Source organism: Equus przewalskii, chromosome 7 (assembly GCF_037783145.1).
Source record: "Equus przewalskii isolate Varuska chromosome 7, EquPr2, whole genome shotgun sequence".
Lineage (NCBI taxonomy): Eukaryota > Metazoa > Chordata > Mammalia > Perissodactyla > Equidae > Equus > Equus przewalskii.
Window position 1 is genome coordinate 89290998 of NC_091837.1, and position 21837 is coordinate 89312834.

Sequence of the window (21837 nt, forward strand, 5' to 3'; positions counted from 1 at the left end):
AACACATCAGGCAGACTCCTTTTGCCAGGAAATCCTTCCCTGAGATAAAACACATGTCTCAGTACTTTCCTTCATTAAACTTCTGGTCAAACATCACACTATCAGAGATGCTGCTCTTTTCCACATAAAATATCAATTCTGTATCTCATCACTCTCTATTCCCCTAATATGCCTCATTTTTTTAATCAAGGCACATTCATAACATGACATACGATTTTTCCCAACTCTCCAGGTCCTTTATAGCTGCAGTAGCAACCCTGCCCCCACCGCTTCCCCTCACCCTAACAGTTTAAATCTAGGAGCTCTCTAAGTGGTGTGTGTCAGGCATTACTTATACAAAGAGAGATATTTCAGTGATGAAACATTGTCATTTATTACTTATTCACATGCTGACTCTAATAGTTTTAAATAGGCCTTATACCATAAATCCATGACTTCTAAATTTATTTACCATAAGCAACCTATACAGACTAGGTACATCATGCTAAAATCGTTCCATAGACAAAGATTCTCCATTATTTTTCTCCAATAATTCCCAGCAGGAATTCCTAAAGCATGTTTTCAAGGAGAATTGACTATCTTTTGTTCCTTGTCTCTCTCCTCTGTCTCCCTGTGTGCTCAGTAGTTTAGGAAGCGTGGGTTTCCAATCAGTGGCTAAGACTTTCCTTCCCATTTATTAATTTTAATAAGTGGGTAATCAACTAGAAGCAGTATGATGCTTGGTTAAGTCTATAGATCCTGTACCCAAACTTGCGAAGTTTACGCCCAGGGCTTACAGTTGATTAGTTACATGATCTTGGGAATGTTATTTAATATCTTTGGGTCTCATTTTCTCACCTGTAAAATAAAGCTAATAATAATTACCTTATAAGATTGTCATGAGGGTTAACTGGGTAAATACCCGTAAAATACTAAGAACAGTGTCTTAACAAAAACTGAACATTCAACAATGGTTACTTATTTTTAATACTTCAATGCAGAGCTACTGTCTCACAGGTTATCTCTGTTTTGAAATGAAGCCCATTCTTCTTTTCGTCCCTTCAGAAATGGCAAAATTTGTTAGATTTACTAGGAAAACAGGAATATACATGTGAATGTTCTGGTAAAAGTCCAAATTTAAGTAGTGTCAAGAATATTTTTTTGTATGAAACGATTCTATCTTAACAAGCTAAGCTTTCATCTGATTAAGGCAAAAAAGCCCAGATCTTTCCCCCTGTAAAATCAAAAACTGGAGGGAGTTACAATTTAAACAGAACACAGTCTGAGTCAAAATCACTCAGTTCACCTGTCAGCCTCATTTAGTTGTCTCCCTGTTCCCTTGAGATAAAAGTTTGATGATGGTTGACTTTAGAGGTATTAAAGTTCTTTTCACCAGTGATTAGATCTGAAGTCATTCCCTGTAAAATTAAAGTTATAAAAATTTAACTTTCCAAGCTCTGTGGCTGATTAGGCAGAATTTAAGTCATTAACCCTCCTAGGAAATGCTCTGAAACTTCTAATAGGCCGGGTCGGGGTGCCTAGGCTCTCCTGAAGGCATCAGCAGGCTCATACTGGTCAACCATTTGAAAAGAACTTTATTTCTAGAGAATAAAGTAAAACTTAGAGACATGCAAGAATTAATTGTGGTCCTCATAAATGAATTATGAAGTTGCCTAGAGCTGGCTAGGTCAGGAACGTAAATTGGAAAGAGGATCCACGATGCTTTTTCATTTCAATATAAATGATATTCCCCCCTTTTAAATCCTCATGAGAATTGAGAAATACCCACCCCACAAAATGAACACCTGCTCACTAAAGGTATGTATCATAGTCACACAAAATTTAATGTCTCATGCTATAGAACTAATATTCAAGAAATAATTTAGCCAAATATTTCTTTCTAGTGTGAAACTTAATTAGGCAAAGGTGTCAGAAGTTAAGCAAGAGTCTCAGGGAGGAATTTTAAAATGCTCTTAATGAGGAAAAAAATTCCAGTTAAAGTCCATCATAATCTTCTGGTCAGTAAAACAGAAAACAGACTCGATCCGTCAACAGAGGGACCATGATAAAGGGAGTCTGTTACACGGGTTGGAAGGCTGACAAACCAAAAGGGAATTAGGAGGCAGCATGTAGATAATCAGCTTCTTTACAGAGCCTGACCAGCCTTGGGACTCAGGAAAAACTTGGAATAAATTGGGGTTTTCAGAATCTAGAACCTAGAAATTGTCCATTAGTGGCAAATCTGGGAGCTTCAAGGAGGACACAGCTGGCTGGTGCAGATACCTCTGAGGGGTGGTAGGAGGCTTGGTCTCCAAGTGCTAAAGGAAGCTGCAGGCTACTTGAATCCAAGTGCCCTTTCTTGGATGATGCTGACAAGAACAGGAAGCGAACGAAAAAGCAAGTCCTTTATGTCCCCTCTGTCTTTCCGTCTTCCTCTACTCCCCTCTGTTAGGAAATCTGAAGAGGGATCAGCTGGCAAAGGAAATGATTAGTTTGCAGAGTCCCAGCCATAGTAATTCAGAGCACAATCGATTAGAAAGTGAGATACAATATCTTACCAACTCACACAGTCCTTAAAAAAATGATGCTTATTTACAAGTGACCAAAGGAGAAGCATGTAGTCAGAACATAGCTGTAGATTTTATGAAAGTCTCCAAATAGTTGGGAGGAAAAGCTCTGCTAGAGCAAAGGAGTAGAGAGAGAAAGTGTTCTCCCCCAAGTTCATTAACATTTTATAAAACATTTTAATATTATATGACTATTTTCCTATCAACAATTTAATATTATCAATTAATAAGAATTAATTCATCTTTTTAACACATAAAGACTATCCTTTCAGAAAATTGGGTAAGTATATTATATGAAATGTGTTCATAGGATGCATCTTAACAATAGTGATCTACTTGGAAAAGCTGCTTTTTAGAGTGATATTTAAAAACGACACTTTTATTCATAAAGTTAGCAAATGAGAAAAGCTAAAACTCTGGAAGGATCGATAGTTCCTAAGTACACTAAATTGATATTTACTTCAAGTAATTCTATTTAAATGTTATTCTAAGCATTTGTGCTTTAAACTTAATATTTTGTGCGTGTTTATTTTGAAAATACAACCTGAGAATTAATTTTTTTTTAAAAAATGAGAAAGATAATGTTCCCATAACAATGATTGTTAAATGGTACTTATTCAGGCTTACTTTAGAATCTGGCTTAGTTCTGTAGTTTCTAGAAGGAAGGACTAATACATATAAGCCAGGTGTCAGGTCAGGACAGTGCTTCTGTGACAAATAAAGGAATTTATTTACTTGTTTAAATAAAATTCTTCTGCTCATTTCCTCATTTAACAGACCCGTATTGACTCTGCATTTAGTTATTTTGAAGGATACGGAAATTGGTCATTCGGATACCCAAACTGTCTTCAAACACTTAGGTTCTAGAGATTAGCAATTCTCACTGACACATTATTAATAGCATATCTGTGTTGGTGCCTCTTCCAGTATCGCTCTCATTGATGCCAAATGGTGGCCCATTAAGATCTAATAGTTAGTGTCTGACCCCTATTCTTCCACACCTAACACCTACATTCCTTCCATTTGGTCCTGTGGTAATAATCCCTCATACACTGATGTCAGCTGACTCGTGCCTATGAAAGGTGAGGTCTTTTCCTGGGTTGTCTAGACCCATGGGGATCACAGAGATGGCGTGCTCCACTTTTGTCAGCAATGCCTGGTTCACAGATATAAAAGCATGGCATATAGGAGACACTATTCCCTCTCCGAAGCAAAAACTGGTAAAATACAAATGTAAAAATTAGAGCCCCCAGGTTGGCATCACTGATTTCTTGCTGTTTGTTTATGGACACAGTCTCTCACTGTCACACAACTTTCTTCATCAGGTATAGGCTCTCTATTCTACAGATAAAGAAAGTGAAGCTCACAGGAGCCAAACAACTATTTTAAGAGCACATAAGCAGTATCAAGTGAAATTAAATTTGAATTTGTCTTGTTGAACAGCTCTTTTTTACTGCATTGCACCACATTTTTACGTCATACTTACAGTTCTGAGATTACGGTTATCTGGATAACTATAGACATACTTGCTTATCCAATATTATGACATCATGTGAATTTGTACCAAACAATTGTCTGGGATTGAAAAATAGGACTTTCTTTCCAGTGTTGGTATTTCTGTGTACACCTGATGGCTAGGGCTTTTGGGGTCACCCAGGAGCATTGGAGTTCAACGTTGTTCAATAAGATGATGAAATAAAATAAGCATTGGTGAAAATGTCATTCATTTGAAACAAGAATTAGTAGGTTCTGGAAGTCATACATTTCACTGTGGACAAGAGAAGGCTGGAAGTTATTCTTCATTACTGCTCTTTGTAGACGATGTGTTTGCTCCCTATCAATTATAAAATGAAGTTTACACAGGACTTAGGAAAAATTGTTTATTTATAATGTATTATAGGGTATAAAAAATATCTTCCAATGCATTGTCATTTGATCCTCAAATGCCATAGGGTGGAGAGAAGTTGCTATAATACATATTTTTACAGATGAGAAACACAAAACCATGGGGTTACTATGAGCAAGTATCAGCTTCTTTCAGTGAAACACACTATGTTGCGTAGTCAAGGGTTGTACTGCACGTCAGTGAGGCTGCTGGCTGACTCTGGGGTTAATCGGCTCGGGTTCAGAGCAAGATTTGTCACACCCTATTGTGCAGTCTTAGAAAAGCTAATAAAACTCTCTTCCGTTTCCTCATGTGTACAATGGAATAACAACAACAACAGCCATAACAACTAGTATTATTATTATTAGCCACAGAATTGCTAAGATGACTAAGGAATTATTTACATGTAAAACACTCAGAATGGTGTTGAGTGTGTAGCACTCAACATGTTCACTAGTTAGCCAACCATAATCTTGAAATAATAAAACATGATAGAAAATAAATAGAAAAGCAAGACAGATATTTCTGGATATCTAACAACCCATCAGTTATTCTTTCTTAATGTTTTTTTTCTGTATTGTATTGATTTCTTTTATTTATTCCAGTCTCATTCAATTTAGCAAACACACTGCTGTCAGAGGATTCTACTAAAGTATAATTTTTGAGCCATACTCTGCTAAGAGACATGAAAATACGCTCCTTTGAATAAAGTGTGAACTCTTTTGGATGGCATTACATGCACTCAGAAATCATGATGTAACTGCCAACCTATTCTTCCAACTACATTTACTATCACTCCTTTTGTCTACTCCTGTGCTCCAGCCAACTCAAATACATGGTCTTCCGAGACTGCCCCTGCTCCAGGTTCTCAGGGTGCAATGCTTCCCTGAGACACTATTTGACAATGGTCTCCAAACTTCCAGACCTGCTTAGAAGGGTAAGTGTTCATTAAGCCTCTCTTGAGCTACTTGAGAATATATTTTTATCCACATATTTCTGCTTCTAACTTCTTTATTATAAAACATCATCTGTATTATACTCTATTGAAAGTTGAATATATTTTATCTTCCATACAAGTTTGTGAAGGAGGTAACTAATTAGCTTTTCAAGATGGAAAGCTTAGCAAATAATTTTGGACTTTATATTCCTTATTTAGGGCCTTCTAAGCGCCCTTCCTTCTGCGAGGATCCAGGATTAAGCTCCCCACTGGACTGCTGCCTTTTCTTTTTCATCCCCAAAGCACTTAGGAAGAAGCCTGTTATATATAGAGATTGAACAGGCTCAAAAAAGGCTGGCTATGCTGCTATTAAACTTAACTCATGGGAAAGTGAACAAAGAGTACAAATGTTATAAGGTGATATAATAAGAATGTTTTCTTTTAAATAATTTACACATCATGTTTTCAGGTCACATTTACATTTTGTGTTTATATCTGTGACTACTAAGAGGAGGGCAAAAAACTTCATAATTTTTCAAAGAATGAAGCACTGTAAAGTGACTTGACTCAAAGTCCAGAGAGGTGGTAGATGTTGGGGAGAAACAAGAACATGTTCGTCAACATTATCGGTACAATTATCATGGATATAAAAAGGTGGTTTAACTGTATGATCATATTGGTTCAGGAATAAAAACCTTCTGGAAATCAGCCCTAGTAAATGCCAGAAGTCTGAACCAGGTTGAGTTTACTATTCCTACTTCTGAGGAATTAAAGGCCAATTAAGGGGACATTTACTTCTTTAGTCACACACAAGGAAGTACAGAACCAGAAGCCACAATAAAAAATGATGAGATGTTATGAGCGACACCTGACATCGGTTGCCTATATTTACTATTTTATTTATTTTATTTTTTTAAAGATTGGCACCTGCGCTAACAACTGTTGCCAATTTTTTTTGTCCTTCTTTTTCGCCGCAAATCCCCTCAGTACATAGTTGTATGCTTTAGTTGCGGGTCCTTCTAGTTGTGGCATGTGGGTCGCCACCTCAGCATGGCCTGATGAGTGGTGCCATGTCCATAGCCAGGATCCAAACCAGCGAAACCCTGGGCCTCTGACGGAGCACGTGAACTTAACCACTCGGCCATGGGGCCGGCCCCAATATTTGTTATTTTTATTATACTGTTGGATTTACTTGAATGGTATAATTCAGTTAAAGAAATTTGCAGTACAATTTTAAAAGATTCATTAATAAAATTAATCAGGATAATTCTACATTAACAAAGGGCATCATACTTACTGAACAGGATTATTTATAAAAACATGTCTGGTGATTTAACATTATACTTTATTTTGCTAATTTATTCAATCTTTATGAGAGAAATGGGAAATATGAATTAAATGGATGAGATTAATAATTATTTCAAGTCCTATTTATTTTATTCTTTTGTATATTTAACAATTTCTTGGCTGACCCTCTGTAATAATAGAAGTGAGCACAGGGAGGAAAGAATTCATAGGTCGACATGATATAGAAAGTAACTCGCTTCAATGAAGTTGGACAGAACTGAAACTCACTCTTCAGATCAGATGCATTTAGGATCCAGAGGATTTTAAAGATTTTATTTAATCTGCCTCCAGAGTTGGAAACTTACAGGACTCATTTTCGTCATTGAAATATACAAACTTCATAATAAGATAAAATGCTATTATTTATTCTATCAACAAAACATCAATAAATTATTTGCCATTATTTTGATTAAGGTAACAGGAACCAGTATCATATTTTGCAATTTATTATGATATTCTGAGGTCAAGGAAAATCCATTTAAGGAATTTTTTTAAAAAGCTATCAAATTAGAGGAAAACCCAAATTCTTAAGGGACAAGTGTAGAAAAAGTTGATGCAATAGCTTAAGTGAATAATCAAGTAATGTCGAAGACCTAACTTTATTAAATATCGGGAATAACAGCTTATGGAGTCGGTTAGACTCAGTGAAATCATTTTCACAGAAAAAAATAATGTGAAACAGAAAAACCAGCATCTCTACAATGTGGATTATCCTCCTTTAAAAGCCCAAAGACATTGATCTCCAATTAGATTTATAGCCACATTTTAATTATCTAATCAAGGTGGAAGTTAATTATGTCAAATCAAACATTATATATGTCTATTTTGTAATATGATGTGTAAAATGGCATGTATATAAAATCAGGTACAAAAACTCCTATTTCCAAATCGCCACACCGACCTTGAATTTGGCGGGTAAACTGCACTTGGACAGAAGTAAAAAATTTAATTCAGATTTCATAGGTGTTGCCCATAATCATGATACGTCTCCCAGACTTGGAAAGTGAATTCAAACAGAGAGAAATGAAATGAAAAGAGCTATTTTCAAATTAACTTACATAGTCCGTAATTATGCCATTGGAAAACATCTTATGGAATTAATAAAGCACTTGTGTCAGTAAGATTTGAATTCACTTTATCAAAAATATATTTATTTATTAAAATAACTTGATTTGAAAGTCTTGAAGCATCTCATTCCTTATCTACATGTATCGCCCCGTGTGAACGTAAATCAAAGACTGATAGTCAGGTGATATGATCTGACGTAACCAGTAGATAGAAGTTTTTAATATATTGATAGATTTCCACACTGGCTGTTAAAGAGCCTCCTCCAGGGGCCTCCCAGGTATAGTGGAGCCCCACGTTCCCAAGATCCAGCACCCAGAGTTACTGCCAGGGACGACAGATGCCTCCCGCTCCCTGCCCCAGCATCAGCACTGTCTTCTTTTCTGATGAGTCAATGCCCATTTTTACATATTTTTGGTATTGCCACTGAGGAGGCCTATTTCTATTTGAAATATTTTTGTTTACCCATGGAGCTGTTGTCTATTAAATACATGTAAGCAATCCGTCTTTATCATTATACTTAGTGAAGTTGGATTTGGTTTTAAAAGTCTCCATTAATGGATCTCTGGTGCAAATATCTTTTAAGCAGTGAACCAGCAGATCAGAAGCACTCTATATATTTAGGAAGAGCTGGAAGAGATGGAAGGCTGTGGACAGCTACAGGACAATAAGCGGTTCACCTAATTTATTTTCCTGTCATAAATAAAATGTCTTGACATAAATATCATACTTTTTTGAGATTATTCCTTCAAAGTGTAAGGAGTCCTATGAAGATTTCTAAATAGAGACAGTAGTATAAAACATAACTAGCACTTCAAAAAAAAATCTCTGGATGCATTAACTTTGAATTAAAGGGCATAAAAGTAGGCATGGCAATAAATAAATCAGTCAAGTCAAACAAAAAAGGCTAAATTTTAACATAAGCAATGTGTATAAAAATATACAGCACAACAGTAAAAATACCATTTCTTTATCATGTTCAATATATTTTTTCTGTTCACCAGTTTATCAAATTCATGCAAGCGATTCCTTCTGTAGATTAATATTTTTTCAATATATATTATTCAGAATTGCTATGGTAATTCTTTAATTTTTTATCATAAAATTTTCTTTCTCATTTATTTGTTTTTGTAACGTGTATGAAATTGAATTCCTAACAGAGGTGTATGTGAGCAATTCACCTAGTGGATTCATGAAGCCTGCTGGAGTTACAAGGTTTGGATTGTGATAGACCAGACTGCTTTGCTATCTAAAGGACAGAACCTCAGAGAATTCAGCAGTTTTGGAAATGCTGGTAAGCAGATTTATGCTAATTCTGATTTTTCAAATTTATTTTCTAAGAATACACATTCAATATTTTAAAAGTGCCCACCCACTAAATCAAACTTTATAGAGTGTATATATAATTCAACAGCAATTAAACATATTATATGATTTTACTTTATTTATATTAAACACACCATAATTAGTAAGCTTTCAGGTATTGTATGTGTGCCTGAGTATGAGAACAACTCAGAATGGTATAATTTGGGTCATAAATTGGCCTGGTTTTTTAAAGCATTTAAAAAGGACTTTCCTATTCTAAAAGGAGAACATATTCCATAAAATTTTAGAAATCAAATTTTGGAGAAGTAAGCCTCCATACTAAAGGACATCCTGTAGCCTAAAATGTGGAAACAGTTGATATAAAGTGTGTATTTATGTGAGTGAGTTTTTATCACTCTAATAGAAGAAAACATTTCTCTTAACTCAAGTTAGGAAATTATTATACATTTTTATATATCTTTATATAAAAAGTTACAAGTAGCAAGCATGTGACACAAAGAAATGGAAGAGTTAACAGCAGTATTCAAGAATGCATGCTTTTTACAATGTGTCTAATAAAAAGGATATTTTTCCAACTCAAATATCCAGTACTGACATGCAATTCAATCCTATCGCTAAGTATTTAATCAAAAAACATTTCTATTCAAGGGTATGAATGGTAAAATACCTAATTTCAAAAACTACTTCTGAAACTCGGTATCTTCCTTTGATATAAAACAAAAAAGAAATCGGGGGTATATAGGAAAGGCCAAAAAAAGAGATTTTTCTTATTGCAATCTAGCAGTTTTACTCGTTACTTTTGGCTGCGTTTAATCATAACACAACAATAGATGCTTCTAGTCCATGAAACCTCTAGCTGGTGTCTCCATGGTCCATATTTTCATTTTTCACTGGAGCATGTTCAAAATCACTCAGGAACGCACTATTCTCAATCAGTCTATATAATGAAAACAATGTACATGTAACATAAAGTTCATCCCAAATTGTGTTTTTTCACATATCACACAATGTACAATTATCTAACAAAGACATAAAACAACATAGAAACAAAGTGAAATTGACAGTAAAAATAAAGTTGGGAGAGTCTTAATCAGGAACTAATTTCTTCTTCAAGTTTCCAGTAAATCTCAAAATGTATTTAAAAACTAAGGAGCACTTGGTGGCCAGCAACCAAATTACGAAATGAACATATCATTGTGCAGCGGGGATGTCTTGCCGAAGAAATAACAAATGTCTGTAATTCTTAAGTTTGGATAAAGGCAGTGGAATGAATTTAGAAATATGTCCACTTTTCACAATTCACTATAGAATTTTCTTTTCACAGTCCCCATGTTTGTATAAATAGTTCTTCTCTGAAAATAAAACACAGTTAAAACATTTTCTCCCAATGAAAAATGCATACAAATACACCAATTTATCAAGGTAATACAGAGCATGGAAATGCATTCACCTAATTCAAGAATAGTTGGTAGGCTTGAAGAGTTTTGAAGAGATTAGCTGTCAAGCAAATTTAATTGGAGACGAATTAGTCTAATATAGATATAGACTTATCAAGTGGTAAAAGTAAAGCCATTATGATACCCGATGACAAAATAGATGTACACATAGACAACTGGTATTTATGGAACATTGTACATTATCAAGCATTCAAATTTTATCTCATAAAATTTGACATAACATGCTGCATTTAATTTTGATGAAATAAGCTACATATTCATGCAAAAATAAGAGTGCGCAAATTGTAAAAGTACCACCAAATACTTAGTGTATGAGTTTTGAGTAAAATATTGCCAAGTTAAATCAATAAAATTATTACCGGTTTTATATATTGACTCCAGTTATATTGAGACAATATTCAGATTTTTTATTATGAAAACCTTGGGTTTATTCTGGTATTTCTTTGAAGAGTTCACTAATTTTTTCCTTAAAACACATAAAATTTAACTTGTTAATTGAACATCCCTCTTAATGACCTTGCAGTACAAGGCCTGATGGTAAGAATATTAACATTTATTTTAAAGATACATCTACTAAAAGGCATCTCTCCATCAGCATTAAATCCATTATATTTCTAATTATAAAATGTTATGAAACACACATCTCAAGAAATGAATAAATAGCACATTCCCTAAAAAACTACAAGACATTGCAACAAAACAAAACATAACAGAATACAACAAAGGGAGAGAAGGAACCGAGGGCATTGGCTTACCTTGAATTTTCTTTTTAGACCCTAGTTGTGTTGTATTCAGATTCATGTTTGCTTAGAGACCCAATGAGGCAGAACCTGGAATGTTATGGCTATTTCATTCAACAAAGTAATATTTGCACAAAAAATAAATATGCATACAAACATTTACTTAAAAGCATTCTTAAAAATTCATAGAACTGAGGAGATAGATTTTTTTTCCATCAGCATGCAAAAGTACTAAATCAACTAAAAATAGTTTAGGCTTGGAAGATGTAGAATGAATTGAGAAAGTATGGACATTTATAAAACAAACTAAATGCTAGGAAACATGCAAAACAAAACACAAGTAGATTGGATTGGGAGATTCAAAATAAATTTTTTCTAAAATTAAATTTTCGTTCCTCAAAAGTTTATTAATTTTAGGGCTAATAATACAATACAGATAACATTGTCTTTATATTAAAAGGAAAACGTTTCTACTAATTCTTGCTATGTTTAAATATAAATGTTTAGTATTTTAGCATACTATGTTGTCATATGCAATTTGTAATGTAAGTATTATGCGATATGTGGAAAAAAAGTTTTTCACTTTCATACCAAAAATATAATACATTATATTGCAAAATATGTTATTTTTACATTAAAATTATTCAACAAGATGGCTTAACCATCTTGGTAAGGCATTTATGTCCAAATATCATTTCATATCTTAAAATATATAAATATTGATTAGAGCAACATTCATGACCATGTGGAAGCAAATTAGCAATATAAATTTGTGATATAAATTAAAGCCATGATTTCTATATAAATGTTACATATATAGAAATAAATGAACTATCTTTGGTCTGTGTGTGCTCACACACATACACATATATACATATATGGGATTTAGGAAGAGTATGGATAGCACTGAAAAGGAAAAAGAAGAGGAAAAAGTTGAGACACTATGGTTTAAATCATTAATAAAAAGAGAAACTGAAATATGAAGACAAAATACAACACAATATTCTGGAAGCATTTCAGTCCTCAGGTTATAGTTGTCATCAAAAAATCGATTGATACTGACCGCTGGACGGCTTTATCATGTCGGGACAGCCTGTGACTTGTGGTGGGCACCTCCTCAATCTCATCGATGTCACAGGCATCTGCAGCATCTTGTGAGTAGTTGTGTTTCATGACGAGGATATTTCTTCTGTTCATGGGCGGGATGAGGGGTTTGACGGGCTGGGGGGGCATCTCTGTCAAGACAGAAGCATCTCTTGTGCTGAGGTTACTGCGGCTGCCTTTCGCACTGGACAGTTGTGATCCACAGTGATGGTCATGAACGCATTTGGAAGAGGACCTCCGCAGTTTATGGTAGTTTTCAAAGTCATCTGCCACATCTGCAAAGTCAGCTGTAGCTCCTGTCCCTCTCAGTGTGCATAACTCATAATGAGGAGGTTCAAACACCTCCTGGAAAACTGTCTGGTCAAAGTCCGATTTCCTTTGGACATATTTTTTACGAGGCTGTTTGATCTGCACAATGACAGAAATGATAATAAGGATGATCACAATGCAGGAAGTCACTCCAATGACAGTCCCACTGGTGTTGGTCAGCTGGTCCAGCAGGCTGGCTTTCCTCTTTTCTACAGGTCGAGGAGAGTGAAAACAACAAACAAAACAAGAAACAACCCACCACGTATTAATATGGCAGTCAAAGTGTATACTGAGAACTTTAAAATGAAATAGGCTGAGCACAAAATTTTTATAGGCTTAAAGTAACATAAAAATAATCTTTAAAAATATACAAAAATTTTCACTTTTCACAAAGGCTTATCTTCTAGCCTTAGAAACAGCCCTCCCATTGCCCAGCATCCCTATTTTAAATGTAAATATATGTTTGGAGAAGATCTTGTAAGACCTTTAGCATGACATTTGGGAAGGAACTGGCAATGTTAAAAACAGTAAATTCTTTCTTCTCATAGGTGTAAGAAAACCTCCAAACTCCACTATTGAGGGTGCTAATATACCTATATTGTTCTGATTTTCTTCCTGATGCAGATAAGTCAAAGTAGCAACAATATCCTGATACCAAAAGATAATCAAACTTTATGACAGACACTTCTGGAATGGTGGCCCGAGGGCTTCTGTGGGCCTTTCCCCCAACGAAACAACCATAACTAGTAAAAAGCATTTACAAAAAAAACCCCAACCATTTAAAGTTTCTGGAAATTGTCCTAATGGCATACAGCTAATAGAGGTACAAGAAAATCTACTAAATTTTTTTAAGAATAGTGAGAGTTTGTGGCTTTTGAGCTCCCCCAACTCCAGTTTATCATGATGGAATGTCTACTCAGGGAAGTTTCACACAACACAGGCCTCCTCTCCCTGCAGCTCCCAGCCTAGAGTTACAGTATCTCCCCAGGAGGACCAAGCCGCCAGCAGTTCTCAATGCCCACCAAGCCCAGATCCATACCGCAGATGCTCTATTCCAGACAAGAGTGGCTGAGATGTCAGGGGCTCCCTTCCTCCTCCCAGCCCCCACTGGTAGGGCAGAGCGTCTACACCAGGCACAGTAGGCTGAGAATGCTTGGCCGCAATCACACTTGCCCCAGCTCACTCAGAGAGCAGAACTGCCTGGAGAGGCAAGCTGAGCAAACCAGATGTTGCCACCTTCACCCAGTGCCCTATTCACAAAGCAAGGGTGTTACTCTGAGAAACTGAGTCACTTCCCTGCCCCCTCTTCACCCAAAGCAGTAATGCAGACGTCATGCCCATGAAGAGAGGCAAGTCACAAAAACAGAGAGCACTATAGCTTTCCCTAAACAAAGTTACTTTACTTGGAACAGAGTGTAGAGAAGTTCAAGCCTAAGGAAATCTCAAAACAATGGAAATTTTCTGGTAAGCAATTAGGAGGAGGTTATTAGCTCCTTAGTAGCCACAAGCCAAACCTCAGAACAGCTAGAAGGTTAACATAATAAACCAAGAAAGTAACAGCCAAGAAGAACCCTCTTGGTTTGGAACAAACCAAAAGTTTGGCCTCAAAAACTACCCCTGCAAAGAAACTGAATCTAACTGGATCAGATCATAGGACAATTTATGTTTCTGGGCATTGTCAAAACAAGAGAGCAATCATCCAGCAACTAGTGGAGAGTAATAGCTGGGTGTGATACCAACAGAGGCAGACATCTAAAGAGAGAGAACAGGGAGAGTCTTGTTAAACCATGGTCACCTGAGGGTGAGAGTAAGGTGCTCAGGGCCATGGTCTTCACGGAGCAACATCAGGGACAGAGTCACCGAAGTAGGCCAGCCAAGTCTACTTGTTTATACAAGTAAATAAGAAAACAATGATAAGGAGCCCTGGGGAGGGGGGAATCAGTATCCAGAGTTGTTACAATATATTATCCATGTCCAGTTTTCAACAAAATGTTACAAGGCATGTAAAGAAACAGGAAAATACAAGCCTTTGAGACTTTGCAGACAAAGATTTCAAAGCAGCCGTTATAAAATAAGTTCAAGGATCTAAAGGAAAGTATGATCAAAGAAGTAAAGAAAAATATGAGGATAATGCCTCATCAAGTAGAGAATATCAATAAAAATAGAAATTATAAAAAAGAAAAATGGAAAATCTAGAGTTGAACAGTACAATCACTAAAATGAAAATTTCACTAGAATGAGGATATTTCAGCTGGAGGAAGAAAGTATCAGCAAACTCGAAACAAGATAAATGAAAACTATGCAATCAGAAAAAGAGCAAAAAGCCTCAGAAAAATGAGGCAAAGTATCAGATGCACCAACATAAGGTAATGGAGTATAAGGAGAGGAGAATGAGAAAGCAACAGGAAAAATACTACAAAAATAATAATAAAGGATGAAAACGTCCCAAGTTTGATGAACAAATTCACATCCAAGAATTTCAACTAACTCCAAGTAAGCTAAAGGCAGAGATCCACACTTTAACATATAGTTGGAATGTTGGAAGACAAGGAGAAAATCTTAAAAGAAACGAGAAAAATAATCACGTAGACAGGAACCCCAATCAGATTAACAGCTGATTTATCATCGGAAATTACAGAAGCCAGAAGGCAGAGGATGACATACTCAAAATTCTGCAGGCAAAAACAAACCGAAAACTGTCAACCAAAAATCTAATATTCAGCATACCTAACTTTCAAAAATGAGAATGGAATAAAGATATTTCCAATAAACAAAAATAACATAATTTAATGCTGAAAGACTTGCCTTAAAAGAAATATCAAAACAAATTTTAGGGATTGAAAGCAAATAACTGCAGACAGTAATCCAAATCCACATGAAAAATTTAAAATGACAATAAATTAAGCAGGAAAATAAATGTTGCCAATAAAGGCAATTATGTAAATAATGACAAAGGACAGTATAGTTGCATATTCTTCTGCATTCTTCCCTTAATTTTTTAAAAAATCAATATTATATGTATAAAATCATATTGTTGTGCTTATAGGTTATAGAAATGTAATATAACAGTACAAACGAGATGGGTGGGAGGAAAACTCCCAGAGTAAGGAAATGACATTGGATGGTAATGTGAATCCACCAAAACAAATGAAAAGAATCAGAAATGGTAAATAATAAGGGTTATATAATGAACTATATTAATATATATACTTGCTCTCCTTTCTTCTCTCACCTTCTTTTAAAGACATAAGTTTACATAAAATAATAATTATAGCAATGTATTCTTGGATTTGTAACACACATGGATATAAGATGTATAAAGTAATAGGTAAAAAAAGAGATAATAGAGCTATTAGAATAATGTTTTTATATCTCACTGGAATTAAGTTAGTATAAATCTGAAATATATTTTGAGAAGTTAGGCTCTCGCCGTAAAGCAACTACTCAGGAAATAACTAAAAAGATACACTGAAAAATCACTGAAGGAATTAAAATGTTACACTAAAACATATTCACTTAATGCAGAAGAGACCAATAAAGGAAGAAAAGAGAAACAAAAAATACATGAAACATATAGGAAACAGAAAGTAAAATGACTGACGTAAACTCAACTCTCTCAATACCAGCATTAAATACAAAAGGGTTAAACACTCCAAAGAAAAGGCAAGGATTTTCAGAATGGATCAAAAAATAAGATCCAACTAATGCTACATACAGGAGACACACTTTATATTCAAAGAGACAGATAGACTGAAAGCAAAAGGATGGAAAAAGATTGACCATACAACTCACAATCATAAGAAAGCTGGAGTGGACAGGCTAACATCAAAGTATACCTTAAGACAACAAAAATTTACTAAAAATAAGGAGATAGTTTTATAACAATCAATAGAAGAGTCAATCCATCAGGAAGATGGAACATTTTAAAATATATATGGATCCTAACAAAAGCTTATGCAATTGAAGAAAGAGTCAAACAATTCAACCAGAATAGTTGGAGAATACAATAGGCACATTTAATAATGGATAAAACATGGTAGAAAATAAAAATAGAAATAGAAGAGCTGAACAATCTCATAAACCTACTTCTAGAACAATTCACCTAACAACAACAAAATGCATTTTTTTCAAGGGGACGTTTTTTAGGATCCGCCATGCTGGGCCATACCTATGCTAGGCCATAAAACTAATTCCAATAAATTCAACATGACTGAAATCATGAAAGGTATGTTCTCCCATCACAAGACAGTGAATTAGAAATCAGAATAGCGGTTGTGCCACCTGGAACAGATGAACATGGGAGTTCATGATGCACCTCCATTCATATCTTCTTGATTACTGTCTCACGTCAAATGTTCCTGATACGTGTGGGAACAAAGCCACATTAGCAAACAAAGCTGCTTGTGACTACTAAGCATTAGTAGTGCTGTATTAAGATTCTGCACAAAATATTTAATTTCCATCCACTCCAAAGGGTTTCCTTGGACACAAACTGATCATTGCCCATATCCCACCATCAAGATAGTTGATCCAGGATGTGCCTTTCTTATTGACTGTATGAACCAGGGCTACTGTGGCAATGCCTTTCATCTTCTATCCACAGAAGACATTTTAGTAGATAATATTAGACTTGCATGAAAGAGTTATTTGCCTGTTTCTTTTCCTTTGCAAATTGGCTAATATTGGATCTGAATAAAAGAGTATATTGGCATTTTCAACTTAACTAAAAGATGCAACGTTTATAAGCAAGCCAAGGATTGCTGTCTACATAAAGAAACCTTTGTGTACAGTCTACCTAAGGGACTGAGGGGCGCTGCAAGCTATTTTTATTGGAAAGGAAGAAATGCATTTTGGTAACAAAATTTAAGTCAAGTTAAGTGGCTGGAAGTACTTGAAAGCACAAATGTTCCTTCAATCTGCTTTATCTCTAGAGTATGTGCACAATGTCCACTGAAGACAAACCAGAATAAGTGAGAGGTGCAGCCACAGATTGAGGGGCACCGGGTCTGAGAGGAAACAATGCACTACACTGAAAGATGCGACTCCCTTTCCATGGCTCTGCGGGCTCGAATAAGGAGATGTCTGGGTTTTTTTTTCTTGGAAGACGGTTTACGTTTTTTTTTTTGAGACATAAGAGCAGTTTATTTATTTATTTATTCATTTTATTGAGGTCACATTGGTTTATAGTATTGCATAAATTTCAGGTATACATCATCATATTTCGGCTTCTGTATAGACTGCATCGTGTCCACCACCAACAGTCTAGTTTCCAGCCATCGCCATATATATGTGCTCCTTTACCCCTTTTGCCCACTCTCCATCCCCTAGGAGATGTCTTTAATGAGCATTCAAGTGTTAAGGATAGTCCACTGTGTATTAACGAATGAGGAAACAGCACAAGCAAAAGCAAAGAAAAAAGCTTATAAATGGATGACAAAACATGCATGAAGTTCATAAAAGCCACTCTACAGTCTGACTCTCTGATACATATAAACATTGGAATCAACTTCTTCCCACCCTACAGGCAGAGCGATTTTTAAAATTTCAAGGACTCATCATTACCTTTACAATGATTTTCATCCCAAGGATACACACAGTTCTGGAGTCCATTGCAGACCAACGTATTGTTAATACACATGTTACTATGGCAGAAGAATGTATTGCCTTCACAGGGAGCTAAAACAAGAAGAAAAAGACAAAGAAACAGTGTTGCAACTGAGGCGCAGTAGTAAATCACTCATATTACAAATCGAAAAACAAAAAGATTACAATGATAATTTGCTGTCAAATCAAATGATCCGACACCCCATTCTCAGAAGTGCTGCTGTAGTGATAATTACTTCTTGTGTTACTAATAGAGCTGGCATTCCTCTGGCTGTGCTCAGCTTATAAAATTGGCACGGGGATGTTTTCAATCGTAAAAATGAAGTATGTCATCCATACGGGGTTTTTTTTCACTTGGTGCACTCATTCAGCAAAACTTCCGTGCCCACCACATGCATAACAGTATGCTTTACACTGAAATTCCATGTGTATAAATTTAGTTGTACTGTGCAAACATACTTAATTGAAATACTGAAATAATTTTGAAAAGTATATGCTTACAAAATACTAATGAAGAAGATATATATGAAAGGAAACTCTATAACATTATTTAAGCGTATGAAAAAAACAAAGAATGCCATAGAAATTCAGAACGGGGAAATTAATCCTGAACAACCTAAGAAAAACACATATCATTTTTGTCAACATTTAACATATTTGTGGTGATGAAATTAGCCTACTTTGTATGTATTTCACACATTATGGTAACTTTAGGTACGATGATCCATAATCTCCAGATTATGATGCACATTTAGGGCACTGGGAGGTAAAATAAGAACTCCAAGAAGGTGGACAATTTGGCTACACGAATATGAGAAATAGTGAAGAGTTCAAGATAGCAAAGTACGATGTTAGATATGACTTCAATATTAGGAAAAAGATTTCTTTCCTTATCAGAGTAAGAGGATACTTAGAATAATCAGTCTTAGGGCAATACTGCATTAGGATTAGAGTTTCTGACAGTGCTTTAAAGCTAAGCTTTGTTTTTGCCTTTGTAATCACCCCACATATCTCATAAAATGTAATTTTAGTGTTTATTTTTTTCAATAATAGTTCTGTGAGCCTTTTAAGGATAGGCATTCTAGAAAAACATGTTAGACACAAAACAAAATTTACAGTGGTTAATCAATCAGTAAAGGTTTATTAATGATCAATATTATCTAAATACAGCAGTCACAGTATAAAGGATTTTTCACTTTCAAAACCATATATGGTAGACATTTTAGAAAGCTACCTTCTTTAAATGTATATCCGATATTAACCAAGATGGTCAGGAAAATGCTTTGCATAAGGCAACTTAGTTTATTTTAACACACCTACAGGAATCCCCAACAAAAACCCCCAAACACTCAAGTTTTGAAAATCAAGGTACGGCAAAGATGTAGCTAACTCAAGCAAAGTGAGTCTTGCCGGCTCTCTACACCCGTCTCCTCCGCCCACCTTCCCGAAAGAACAGAATTTCTTCTTCCCTTCACTTGGTTTGACTTTAGGTCCCTGGTTAAAGAGTGAAAAAGTTCTAACAGTCATTTTGGAAAAAAAAAAAATGCATTGAAGAGCAGAAAAGGGGGCCGGCCCGGTGGCGCAGCGGTTAAGTTCCCTCACTCCGCTTCTCCGCAGCCCAGGGCTTGCCGGTTCAGATCCCAGGTGCAGACATGGCACTGCTTGGCAAAAGCCATGCTGTGGTAGGCGTCCCGCGTATAAAGTAGAGGAAGATGGGCATGGATGTTAGCTCAGGGCCAGTCTTCCTCAGCAAAAAGAGGAAGGTTGGCAGCAGTTAGCTCAGGGCTAATCTTCCTACAAAAAATAGAGTAGAAAATATACAGTAGTCATTTTGAAATGGATAATGCTTAGCATTTTATTGGGCTAGTGATTTGTTAAGCATTGTACAAAACTTCCATAATGTAAAATTTAATTATTTGATAAATTATTGAGAAAATCTGCTTTTTAGTAAGGAACTAAATTCAAATTTCTGTAGCCCACCATAATGGCTTTTGCGGAATTGATATGGTCTGTTAAACAGATAAAAACTGTTGTCAAAATGTGTACACAGAACAAAAACGTGTTTTCTGCAAATAGATTAGAGTGACTGCAACATGCTTTAGTAAAAAATTCAAAAAACATTTAATACCTAATAAATTGTGGCGGCTTTGAAGTTACAGTTAACCATCAAGTACAGAATATCTTTAAAAGAGCATATTTAAAAGAGCAATATTGACTTTCCAGAATGAATTGGAAAAGTTATTATAATTACTATTCAATAGGATGGGTTAGTTAAAAAAAATTAAGGTGGTTAAAGTTTTGCACGCTCCGCTTCAGCAGCCCAGGTTTGCGGGTTCAGATCCCAGGTATAGATCTACTCCACTCACCAGCCACGCTGTGGAGGTGTCTCACATACAAAAAAAAGAGGAGGACTGGCAGTGGGTGTTAGCTCAGGGCAAATCTTCCTCAGCAAAAAATAAATAAATCAATATGTAAGTAAAAATAAAATTGCACTCTGCAGTTGAGTGAAGTACAATAATATGTTGCTAAAAGCATTGAGATTTGAATTCCAAGTTCTCCAAATGTGATTTTGTTTCTTATTCTGCTGCTTAGTAGTCATGAAAACGTCTTATAAACTATCAGTCAATGTGCCAGAATCAGTTATCATTAAATATTGGTGGTCTGGGTAGGAATGTACCCAATAATCCAGGACTGTCAATAAATCACATTCCTGAAACCTCGTGACACTAAATAATCATGCAAATGTGCCAGTTAACTGAAATAATTCTTGCTTTTTAAAAAAATTATTCCTGGTACTATTCTGCATCTCTTCTCCCTTACTTTCCTTAATATTTATAGAATTGCTAGGCAAACATCAACAACAACTAAATAAACAAGCAAATCTTGCAATGGCTAAGAAACAAATCTATAACGACTTACATTCTTTGAACAAGAACACATTTTGTTGCATAGACGCTAAAAATGAAATCTATTGTATTCTGAATTTTCTTGGTATGGTACGTCTTTAACCTCTTAGCATTTCTAGGCTTGTAGTAAATATTCAACAGGTATTTTTAATTGATTAGTATTACTGAGCAAAAGTTTAGCTCTGGCCAGGCTGCATACCTGAGTACCCCGGAGAACGGAAGACTCGACAGGTGTGTTTATTGATGGAGAATGCACCTGCAATGCCAGAGTCTTCAAACACAGTACATATTGTGATACTCCCAGAAAAGAAAGCTCAGCAGCATTTTTTTTGGCTCTCTTACTTTTGCTGAGAAAGCACATATTCCACCAATTTATAGAGGACTTACTCTGCTCAGAAGTTCATATGCATTGTCAAAAGCCATTGCCTCTTAAAAAGCAGCTGCCTTATTTACTAAGGTTATCTAGAAGCAGCCCAAAGTTGAGGTTTACTTATAATAAGGTTGCAGCTAATGAAGCAATACTCAAAATTCAGAGTACCTCACACGGGCAGTTTCCATGATCAGAAGAATCTACTTATTTCTGAAACTAGGTCTTCTGTTGCTTTCAGAAT

General features: G+C 35.5%; 1 protein-coding gene across 26 annotated transcripts in view; it reads right to left on the minus strand.

Moving 5' to 3' along the window:
• Positions 1-9534: 9534 nt before the first annotated feature.
• NETO1 (neuropilin and tolloid like 1) overlaps positions 9535-21837 on the minus strand; it is a 104151-nt gene continuing 91848 nt past the window's right edge. For 7 of the 26 annotated variants that reach the window (XM_070627890.1, XM_070627882.1, XM_070627885.1 and 4 more), the window contains 4 exons: positions 18279-18392; positions 12367-12925; positions 11319-11393; positions 9535-10043 (listed from right to left, as the gene is read on the minus strand). In XM_070627890.1, coding sequence (XP_070483991.1) covers positions 11333-11393; positions 12367-12925; positions 18279-18392 — 734 coding nt within the window. In that variant the 3' untranslated portion in view covers positions 9535-10043; positions 11319-11332. Of the gene's footprint in view, positions 10604-11318; positions 11394-12366; positions 12926-18278; positions 20115-21837 lie in introns of those variants that run through there. The other 19 variants (XM_070627888.1, XM_070627884.1, XM_070627875.1 and 16 more) reach the window with 9 other exon arrangements.